Below are 12192 nucleotides of genomic sequence, written 5' to 3'. Positions count from 1 at the left end.
CTACAGTAAATGTATGTTGAAACTTCCCACCTTTGTCTATAAATGTCCCTGATATATTAAATATCTGAACACAACGAGGCCATTTAGTAGCCTATACTGCAGCAGTAACTGTAACCAACCAACCGACGACCCGCTCCCTCCTTACACCATACCCTGGGACGCATGCGCAGTCTGACACAGACCTGACAACAAGCTATCGGATGTGAGCCTTTGATATGGGCACTGCGCTGGAAATTATTCGGATAACGAATAACAAATGAACAAAGACTTACACACATTTAATTATCAGTATACATACATTATAATTGCCCTTCTGCATTATCACTATGCCGGTAAGTCGACGTGCCTGTTTGCATTTTTTGTTGTGTTTGCAAAGGGGTTCCTCCCTTCCTCCGACCGCACTGATGTGATGCTAACCGGTTAGCATCGTTAGCGTGCCACTTTCCAACAAGGACATTGTACACTTCGTTAGTTTTTGCCAGTCACCACAAATCAATTAGCACACATGTCAACGGTGTGGTAGTTTGATTTAAAAAAACTATATTTTCCGAATTTGCTATTGCCCATTTTTTGTGCTAATCAGCTGACGTGAGCTCACGTTATCTTCAACGTTAGTAACGTTAGCGTGTGCCTGCCTAGCAACCCAGCACACGGCGGATAACGGTGAAGCGACTAACGTTAGCTAGTTAGCTTTGTTTTGACTGAGCCATTTAAACTAGGTGGAAACTGACAGCTGCCATGTTGGTTATCTAGAATTGTAGGGTTGCTGGTTAATTGTCACTGCACAGTTTAGCTTCATGTTACATCCCATGGCATGATTTACTGTCTCTTATTATGGTCCATTGTTTTTCAGAGCAATAAGCTTGAGAAGCAGGAGGTCAACGATAACGTCAAGGTGGTGGTAAGATGTCGTCCCTTCAACCAGAAAGAGAAGATGATGAGTCACAAACAGGCCGTCACTGTGGACGAGATCCGTGGGACCATAACAGTGAACAAGCTGGAGACTCCCCACGAGCCTCCTAAGTCCTTCACGTTTGACACCGTGTTTGGACCAGACAGCAAACAGCTGGACGTCTACAACCTCACTGCCCGCCCCATCATTGACTCCGTATTAGAGGGATACAATGGTACATTTAATGTAACATACATTATTATTTTGTATTAATAAACCATTGCTCAGTTTAATGATTTAATCAACTGTTGGAGGCATTTCAACACAGACACTCAAACATACACTATTACCTCTATTAAATCTAATCTTCAAATGTGTGTTTTCATTATTAACCAATATAATAAATATTAATATTAAGTTTATCTTAAATCATCATAGTCTATACTGGAAATGGAACTGGGATTTTATGCTCTGTTGTCCATTTCAGGCACCATTTTTGCATACGGGCAAACTGGCACAGGAAAAACATTCACCATGGAGGGTGTGAGAGCGGTGCCAGAGCTCAGAGGGATAATCCCAAACTCCTTTGCTCATGTGTTTGGTCACATTGCCAAGGCAGAGGGTGACACAAGGTAAGAAAGCAATCAGTATGGCAAACATTCAGTAAAATCAGCAACAAATATTTTGTCTACGCACATAATTAGTCTGACGATTCCCAATGTGTAAATCAGTGTCAGTTTTAAGTGAAAACTTTGGTGTCTTGTTTAGTTTTCTAATATGCACACTCCACTAACAAGCAATCTTTTGAAATAAGGTGATCTTTGGACAGAGCTTGATACTATTATTGGTAAACTGCTTTGGTTTTGTTCTGATGCAAGAGTTTCGTGTGAAAGAGTCTTACTGATTTATAGGCAAAGCCTTTTGATCATCGCCTACTCAAAGGTGGTTTGTATGAGAAAGGCAAAGTTGTTAATAACAAGTGAGGGAGCTCGTGCATATTAAGAAAGTACAAAGTATTTGGACAAAGCATTTTAAGAACACGTTTACATCTGTTAAAGGGATTATGAAAGTTCAGCCCACCCTTTTTGAAATTTAATTTAATTTCTTTCAGATATTTGATTTGATTAGACTGGTTATGGGAGGCTTTTTTATTATTTTAGTCTTATTTGCAGAATAAAGGGCTTCATGTAAACTGAGTTCCTGTTAAGGGGCACACGTGTTATGATTGATATATTTACAAAGCCTGTTTTGCCATTTGCAGCTTTACATTTCAGCATTTATCTGACTTTAAATACACATTTGACTTCCACAGGTTTTTGGTTCGTGTTTCGTACCTGGAGATTTACAATGAGGAAGTGCGAGACTTGTTGGGCAAGGACCAACTGCAGAGGCTAGAGGTAAAGTAGTACTTACTAACCAACACTCAAACATAGTTCTGTGATTCATATCAAAAAGGCTCTGTCATAAAGGGCACTACAGTCATATTTCCAAACAGGAACCTTGCAGAAGATGGCTGAATAGATTTGCTTGAATTAACTGTTTGATGCCAACAGTAGTTTTCCATGATAAAGTTACAAATTTTCATCACAGGTGAAAGAAAGACCGGATGTTGGTGTGTATATCAAAGACCTCTCTGGTTACGTCGTGAACAATGCCGACGACATGGACAGGATTATGACGCTGGGCCACAAAAACCGTAAGCCGAATAACTGACATCATGAAGACAGAAATGGATACCCACGAAATCTAACTTTGTACAAGATATTCTTCTGTGCGATACGTAGTAAAACCACCTATGTCAGACAGTAAGAAGTACCTTGCTTGCAAAAAGTGGAAACCTAGGCAAACATTAAAGAGGCCTCTGGAAGCAATGTTATACTCGATATGCATTTACATTTTACGACCACTAGCTTCCGCTTCAAAACAATGTAAGCATGATGAAAAAGAAACATGTCTATCTGTATGTATCAGTCCCACCCACACATGCTCTATATGAATTTGTGTGTGTGTGTGTGTGTGTGTGTGTGTGTGGGGGGGGGGGGGTTTCCTATTTATTTACGCATATAGCACAGGCCTTTGTGACGTGGTCTTATATCACGCTGTCATGTTTTTTAGTAGCTTTCTTTTTTCACCAACAGTACATGTGTTTGCATCTGTGTATACAACATTGTGTGGATTTAGCTAATTGATGCACATATAATAAAATTTCTGTAATTTTTTCTTAATTTAAAATGCAATGCGTGCAAACTGTTCAGCAATATGCAAAGACTACTTGTGCATACTCTTGCTGTCAGTTGTCAGAAAATGCTTGAATGGAAATTTTACAATGTGCAAAGATATCTGTCGACCAAAAAAATTTCAGATGAGATGTTAAAGTTCATAAGTAAGTTATCACACATACTTATATGAGTATTGTTATTTGATGAAAATTTATTTCCCTGTGTGAAGGGTCTGTCGGAGCAACGAACATGAATGAACACAGCTCCCGGTCTCACGCTATCTTCACCATCACCATCGAGTGCAGTGAGAAGGGTGTGGATGGAAACCAGCATGTCCGCATGGGAAAGCTTCATCTGGTTGATCTAGCAGTAGGTATCTGTGGCCACAAGATTTCTGAGAAAAACTAAACTACTTCCTCGAAAATGAGATGACACAGATGCCACCATGCTATATGCCTTATCGTCCGCAATCCATCTTACCATCACCAATTTACCTTCCATTCTAACCCCTTACAGGGCTCGGAGAGACAGGGCAAGACTGGAGCCACGGGTCAGCGATTAAAGGAAGCGACGAAGATCAATCTCTCTCTCTCCACACTGGGTAACGTCATCTCTGCCCTGGTGGACGGCAAGAGCACCCACGTGCCCTACAGGAACTCTAAGCTAACCCGTCTGCTGCAGGATTCATTAGGAGGAAACTCCAAGACCATGATGGTAGAGTGAAAGCTTGAGAACTGTTCTAGAAGCAATGTGTTGTTAGCAACAAATACATAATTTACCATACTCAACTTTTGTGTTCTTCAATGTCTCTCCACCAGTGTGCAAATATAGGTCCTGCAGACTATAACTATGATGAAACCATCAGTACCCTGCGCTACGCTAACAGGGCTAAAAACATCAAGAACAAAGCCAGGATCAACGAGGATCCTAAGGATGCCCTATTGCGCCAGTTTCAGAAGGAGATTGAGGAGCTGAAGAAGAAACTGGTGGAAGGTAAAAATCATCATGCTTTTTGGAATTCCCCCCCCCAGACTGTCTTTCTAAATGTTTTTGTGCTGTTTTAGGTGAAGAGATCTCTGGCTCAGAGGGCAGTGGATCAGAAGAGATGGATGAAGGTGACGATGAAGGAGGGGTGGCAGGAGAAGGCCGCAGAAGAAGAAGAGGTAAGAATTTGTAATTTATGTCCACATAGATACAAGTGTGCATTAGAGCAAATTACTTGTAATGATGCAATCTTCATAACCCTGAGGGCAGAGTTTATTTCCTTCAGTGGTTTGTATTTTTGGTAAATGGTTGGATATACATCTGTAACAGTTGCATATCTCTTAATGTCTTGTCAGGATGTTAATTGTAATATGAGTCAGCATTCAGTTCACAAGATAATCATGAAGTTGCTTTTAGGTCACCAGTTAGGCTTCCACAAACATAACACCTTTCTCATTCAGGAGTTTCCCTTGTATTCTCACCTTCTAACTCTTTTTTATTTTTAAGTGGAAACTAGAAAGTTAAAAGATAAACGATTAGGTCATTACATTATGTTGCAACACTGACACTAATGTTCCGGCGGTGAGGCCGTGTTCCACATTGTTTTATATTGACACCTATAGATTTTCCAGTTGTTATTGAGTGTTTGTGTTGCGTATGTGGAGGTGGTTTTCTTAGTGGGTTCTCCTTCCGGTTGCGTTATTTATAGTATTTTCTAATACGTTGTAATTCATAATACAACAGGCCTGCATGAAAATTTGATTATTTTTTTTGTCCCTTTAGTTGAGATTAGCTATTCATTTCAGTACATGTCAAAAACTTGCAGAACAGATTTTAGTGGCATTTGGTAAAAAGTTATTTTGGACATTATTAGTTTTTTGCTGCACACACTCAGATCAGAATCTGACTTATAGACAGGAAGGTTTCATGTACAATACATTTGCTTTGGTGTAGTTGGTGCATAACATAAACTGAGACTGTGTCTGTATTCATTCACTCATTCACTATTCTACTAGGTAGTTCTATGAAGAGGACTATATAGTGACCTCATCGACAAAATGAAAAAAACCTTTTCGGACACTACTCGGGTCACTTTCTCTACGTCGTCAATTACATCATTGTCGTCAAGCATTTAATATGTGCCGTATCAATGTAGGCTGGTGGACCATCCATGATAAATTCAGACATTTTTTTGGGATAAATACATAATGTAAGCTGTTTTGTTGATTTGCCTCTTAGCGAAATATTCTGAGTGAATTGGTAAGCAGTGCTGCAGCGTTCACTGTATATGTAAAGGTTTTCATTGCGAGAGGTAAAAACAGAAGGAGTTAAGCAGCGTGTCCTGCCGTCGTGAATGTGAATAAATACAAAGTTTGTGGCCGTTTGTCTTGGGATGCGCTTCTCTGCCCATATTAAATATTATTTCTGCTAAAGTAAATATACTTTATGGTTATGTTAATATTATCCATTTAATTGACACTCTAGCTGTTAAAGGTCCTGAGTTGCGTTCATGGATTACAGTGCATGTGTGAAACAGGCTTAATCCGTCCCCTGTGTCTGTGCCACTCCTGTGTTCTCACAGCCCACATCCCCACTCTTGTCCCAAATATTTTTGAAAGTGATAGCAAAGGTTCCTGGTGTTTTGATAAGGATGTCTTGGGACAGATCCATGAATTTAACTGCGACTGTTGCCCCGTTGAACAGATCCTTCCAAAGAATTGACACAATCTAATGTTGAATTTCCCCTACTTTCTTCCAAGCATGACCCAAATGAACACAGTTTTGACATTATATAGTTCTGCATGATGATGTCATGTTCCCAGTTTCAAGTCTGCCACGCTGTATTGTGTAATCTATAACTTCATCCACATCATGTTTCATAAGCGATGTTTTGTATTTTTTTTTGCCTCATGTTTCTCCGCTGTCACTACTCCTATGTCATGTTGTCATTGTTGCCGTTCCCTTGTTTGACTTGTGTTTTTTCCGCTCCGTGTCTCATATGTGGTGTCCCACTGTGTCGTCACAAGACTTTCAAGATCACTCTGTAATGTGTTGCTCTTTGTTTCTCTCTCTCCTCCTCCTGGTGCAAAATGCCGCCTGTCTGGCTTGCTATACACCTCTTAATTCAAGAAGAAAGAGGTTGGTGTAAGAATCGACATAGTCCTGTTGTCCTGTAGCACAGGTGTCTCTACTTGCACAAATTACCAAGATGGCCACCGTGTGTTTCAGTAGCTATTTCACTAACTGTGACTAACTGGATAACAGGTTTATCGTATAATGACAGTTAACATTGTTCTGTTTTGTCTATATATGACTACCATCCATGTGTCTCTTGCTGTCCATCTTCATAGCCACTAAAATAATCTTGCATTTCATATACTTTCCCTTATTTTAAATTTTTGTTGTACTAACAATAATTTCTTATTTTGCATTAGCAAGACATAACTTTGAGCAGCTGGCTCTAACTGGCACCCACTCTTAGGACATTGATTTGACTTCTAAAGTGCAAATTTATAATCTAAAACCGAATATATTAAATAATACTAATGCTGATTTAAAAAAAAACAAAAAAACACAGTATAGAATTAATCTGCATTCATATCGTTGTAACCTATACACTGACAAGTAACGTAGTATAAGAAGATCCATCTAAAACAACCTGTAAATGAACGACACCGTGGCTCCCTGTGTGTCTCTCAAGGGAGGAAGAAGGTTTCCCCGGACAAGATGGTGGAGATGCAGGCAAAGATCGAAGAGGAAAGAAAGGCCTTGGAGGCCAAGCTGGACATGGAAGAGGAGGAGAGGAACAAGGCAAGAGCAGAGCTGGAGAAGAGGGAGAAGGACCTTCTTAAAGCCCAGTGAGTTCTTTGTTATTCATGATGCTACAAATCAAATAATCTGCAGTGTCTTCTTTAATTGTTACTGGATGTGTTAATATGGTATCCACTCATTCAATGCCTGATCCTCCTTTCACCCCTTAGGCAGGAGCATCACCTTCTGCTGGATAAATTGTCGGCCTTGGAGAAGAAGGTAATTGTGGGTGGGGTGGACCTCCTGGCCAAGGCCGAGGAGCAGGAGAAGCTTTTGCAGGAGTCCAACAGTGAACTGGAAGAACGTCGCAGGAGGGCGGAACAGCTGCGGAGGGAGCTGGAGGAGAAAGAGGTATGAATAAATGTCCAACAACCAATCCCACTACCCAATACTTCAATAGCTGGATCAGCTGATTTAGTAGTACTTCCTTACCTAGTCGTTTCGAAAAGATTACATGGATGTGTGCATTAGTTGCATCATATTTAAAACTCCAACTCTCATGCTGTAACTGCAGTAAAGTTAAAGTACTGTCTACTGATCATTCTTGATGCTGTATTTGTTTTGTTTGGTAAAAATGTCTTTACCAAACAACTTAATGAACAATTTCACCCAAATTGAGGAGGAAGATGATGTGTGGGCATAAACAATTTAATTTCTAAAATTAGAATAGTACCATCTTTAGACATGCGTCAGCTGACATCAGCTGTCTACAACCAAGCTATGACATCATATACCACATGAGTTAATCTAAACGTCAGCTGATTTACACTGAAATGGCTGCATTTTGTGTTTGGAAAATATGGTTAGAAGCGCATACATATTTTCTCACTTTATTTGTTTTCAGAGAAATGCAAAGGGGACTTTGATCCAAATGTCAGGATTTGAAAACAATTTCTTATTTTCATAAAAAAATGTTCAAGACATTATCTTGACTTCTGCCCTTAAAACAGTATATGTAGGTTCTTTACAGTAATGACCACAGACGAAAGATTGCTTGCTTGTGCATAATCAGTGATCCTTCTCCCTCTTAAAACAGCAAGAACGTCTGGACATAGAAGAGAAGTACACTAGTCTGCAGGAGGAGGCTCAAGGAAAGACCAAGAAGCTGAAGAAAGTATGGACCATGCTGATGGCGGCCAAATCAGAAGTAAGCATAACGTAAAAGAGTAACACCGAGATAAATCATACACTGTCAGGGCAGCAGGGTGGTATAGTGTGTAGACTGTTATGAGTGACCTAAATGTTATGAAATACTTTTTAAATTGGAGCTTTAATTGATACGTTATGAAACTCAAGCTATGGTTAGATTTAGTCTTGATTGATCAGGAGAACAAAACAAGTTGATCCACTGTGGTTGTCGTGTTTCGTCTGTTAGATGGCAGATCTACAGCAAGAGCATCACAGAGAGATCGAGGGCCTCCTGGAGAACATTCGCCAGCTGAGTCGAGAGCTGCGACTCCAAATGCTCATCATAGACAACTTTATCCCCCAGGAATACCAGGTGTGAATGTGTACTTCTATGTGTAGCTCTACGACTCTTTGACTTAAATACCCACGACTTGTATGGTTCCCTCACATCGGTACACACAAAGAAGAGGCATGAAATGAAATAAAAACCTGCCATGGTCGCTCACAGACTTTCATGTGTATTGCTGTTTTTTCTATTCTGTGGATAATAACCAATTTTCTGTGCAGGAGATGATAGAAAATTACGTGCACTGGAATGAAGATATTGGAGAATGGCAGCTGGTGAGCTCACTTTGCATATCTCATGCACACACTGTGGTTTGCAGCTCGACGGATGTCAATTTAAAGATGCAAACTCTGAGCTTCTCCGTAGTGTGTGTGTCTTTGAACTGTACCTTGTGTCTTTCAGAAATGTGTGGCATACACTGGCAACAATATGAGAAAACAGACCCCTGCTCCAGACAAAAAAGAAAAAGATGTGAGTTCTTTGCACCCTTTTTTTTTCCTGCCCGACATTGTTTTTGTGTAATGACTGATGTTCCTGATATTTTTCTCTTTTCCCTCCATGACGATGTATTGTTGAGCTCTCTCTTCTTCTGTCTCTGCCTCTCGCAGCCATTTGAGGTGGATCTGTCCCATGTGTATCTGGCCTACACAGAGGAGAGCATGCGGCAGTCACTGATGAAACTAGAGAGACCCAGAACCTCTAAAAGTGGCAAAAGTGGCCGACCCAAGACTGGGCGAAGGTAATCTACTTTCTACACAAAGACAGTCAAATTTCCGGCCCTCACAATTTCAACTTTTTCAGGTTTCAAGTGAAATTGAGTCGCACAACATCAAATACTCCTATGAGTAAACCGAAGAGTTTTCGGTTATGGCTGTCGGTTACTGTGTTTAATGTTTCATTTATAGAACGTAGATAATATGCGTGATATATCGTGATAACGGCAAATGCGGTTATTCTGAGAAGTAAGAACGCTGAAAGCTCTCTGAGGTTGTTGATAACACTTATCGTGTATCTATCTTCACACAGGAAAAGATCTGCGAAGCCCGAAGCTGTGATCGAATCCCTTCTGCAGTGAAGACGGCACAGAGGAGAGCTTCGTTTCACCGTATCTTTTGTGTTACTTTTGGAAAAGAAGTCATTAGTCGAGTCTAAAGAATGAATTGTTGAACATTATTTAAAAGATGATCTGAATACACTGTATAGCTGGTATGGTTTGAAATGTGACGGAGTTGCACCGACGACAGGAGTAAGATCTCTTGGCCAAGAGGATCTGTTATTTGTCTTATAGTGGAAGACTTCTTTGTGGATGTCCAACATTTTTGATGTAGCTTTGGAACACATTTTGTTGGCAGCAGTTTCTGTTCAATTATAGCTCTTTTACCTAAGCACCTCTATAGAATCATGGAGAAATTTACAATAAACATGTTTCACATGCAACACATTTGGTTTTGACACTCTGAAAGAAGATGTTTAAAACAAAGTTGTGGACATGAACTATAAACTGCATTCATACCCTTTTGAAATTTGTTTTGCAACGAATACCACACCGGTTGAGTTGTAACTTCTTTATTACAGATTTCCTGCTATGTAAGAAACGGATTCATATTAAACAGCCCATGCTGATTGGAATACATTGTAATTGAATTAGGATTTAGGGTGTTAATTCACTTGCACAGGGTATGTAGTATCAAGTATGTAACTGTAAAGTGCATTATACCATTTCTTCTTGAGGTCAGAAGCGTAGGGGCATGCATGCCAGCCAGCTCATATGTTAGTGCCATTTGCTAATCTAAGCAAGTCATCTCTTTATTTATCTTTATAAGTCAGAACACTTTGTGTTATATTGATATACACCATACATACTGTTTGGCTTAGTTTATTGCACTAGTATGAGGTTTTTGTGGAGATCTTTTTTTTTATGATGTTCTGTAGATGCAAACTGACTTTTATTTTGTATCATAACGTATGTCAAATGTTTACATGCACCAAACCCCTGGATATTTTATTTATTAAATTATTTTACACGTTTTATCTCACATTCTTGTTGCCCTTTGTCAGTTCCATGATTAAATCGGCAATATTCCTATTTTGTTTATTGTTGCTTTTAAAAAAGGTTATATGAACACGTAACAGCAATCGCCACATTATTTTTATTAGCGTTTCCTACTGTTGTAAAATGTGTAAACCTGAAAGCGTAGCCCCAAGTTCAAAAGTGAGTTCTTCAGCGTGAAACTGCTGCTAACCGGAGACTTTTACTTGAACACTGATGATGGATCGGTCATACCCAAAACATTATAAGCAAAAGAAACTGACTTTAACAACAAACCACTGTGCCATTATAATTTATTGATGTATAAATGCAAATACTACAAAAATAAATATGTAGGAAAATAAATATGTTTCACAATAAATAGAAATAACTTATTTAGGGTATCCTTAACAGATGTTCAGTGCTCTTTCTGAACAATTCTTGACGGTCTCCACAAATGGTTTTAGGTGAACTGTATGGATGGTGTTCACAGGACAGTGTGTGATATTCTTTGCTTTCTGAAACAAAATCATTATGACAATTTTAGTTTTAAGTGCACAAAGATTTAGCTGAACACAAAAACTAAAGTGAAAAAGAACATGTTTGACATTAAACAGCATAGTCATTGTTGGAACAGATGCTTGATAGAGTAACAATTAGACATTTAATTTATGCATTCTGGCTGAACACATGTTCAATCACATTGAATTTCTCTTTACCGTGTACTGCTGCAACACACGGGTGAGGATTGATACATTGACTGGATACGGTTGTACGAGTTTCTCCAGAGCCTTCTCAGCCTTACAGAATATGTTCTGTGAAGAGAAAGGCACAATTAGTACAGTAGTGGTATTTAACACGTTGGACTTAGCACGGAATCAATCTAAAGAAACCAGCTGAGCTTCATCTTGAGGAGTTCCATGCAAGTTTACATCTATGTCAGACAAACGTGTACAATAATCCCAATAATTAGAAATGGTTTCCAACATACCCCACAAGTGTGTGGACCTGTTGATATGTTGATCTTTGCGTTCAGGCCCTTCAATGACAAGATATATAAATTAGTATATTATAAAACAAGCAAATCAACCATGTGTAGTTTTGTAGTGTTCTTACCTTGGACTCCTTCATCAGGGAGGCTGCCTCGTCACGAATTTGTTGCAGCAGCACTTTTTCTGTACTGTTGCAATTTAATTGTGCTGTGTAGACCATTGCAGCCAACACCAGTGTAAGACTTAGAATGATCTTCATATTTTTGAAAGAGACCGTGAGACAGTGCTGGTAGGTTGAGCAGAGAGGTTGAATACACTACACACTCTAATTTTACATTTATATATTGCCATCCTGACACTGACCACAGTATACAGATACGTCAGAGGAAGACCAAATAAGGACCAATGACTGATTTGTATCTGTTTTACTATGTTCCACGGGGTGCATAGCGTTATTACTAAGCAATTACCTGCTTATCCCTTATCAGCAAAACTCCCACCAAGAATTGCTTGTCATCACCTTGTCTTAACATTTTATGAAAGTTTTTCCTAATGTCTAAGGGTGGAATATCATTTCAACTTGCATATTCACGTTGTATCAAGTGTATTTTTATAATGACTGTTTGCTCACAGGTGAATTTAACATCCTGCTGTGAAACAGAGATGCTTACAGACCTTTTTCACACTGGACATTTTGACTTGTTGCAAAAGAAAAGCACAGGTAGAAGTGATGAAATGAATGACGACCCGGTTTATTTTAGGTGGTTGACAATGAGCCAGCAGGCAGACAT

General features: G+C 39.4%; 1 protein-coding gene across 1 annotated transcript; it reads left to right on the top strand.

Annotated features, from left to right (window-relative positions):
* Positions 1-179: 179 nt before the first annotated feature.
* Positions 180-10416, top strand: kif3a (kinesin family member 3A). Its single transcript, XM_068714572.1, has 17 exons — positions 180-332; positions 854-1127; positions 1380-1524; positions 2205-2289; positions 2483-2588; positions 3341-3480; positions 3628-3825; positions 3930-4104; positions 4176-4274; positions 6797-6953; positions 7077-7257; positions 7943-8053; positions 8282-8407; positions 8602-8655; positions 8783-8851; positions 8989-9119; positions 9407-10416. The coding sequence occupies exons 1-17, from the start codon at positions 327-329 to the stop codon at positions 9453-9455; spliced, it is 2106 nt and encodes a 701-aa protein (XP_068570673.1). The 5' UTR covers positions 180-326; the 3' UTR covers positions 9456-10416.
* Positions 10417-12192: the final 1776 nt, after the last annotated feature.

Source organism: Cebidichthys violaceus, unplaced genomic scaffold, assembly GCF_023349555.1.
Source record: "Cebidichthys violaceus isolate CVI_PGR_0920_01 unplaced genomic scaffold, fCebVio1.0.p SCAF_2, whole genome shotgun sequence".
NCBI lineage: Eukaryota > Metazoa > Chordata > Actinopteri > Perciformes > Stichaeidae > Cebidichthys > Cebidichthys violaceus.
The sequence above is the reverse complement of the archived record's forward strand: the minus strand, read 5'-3'. Positions and strand labels throughout refer to the sequence as shown.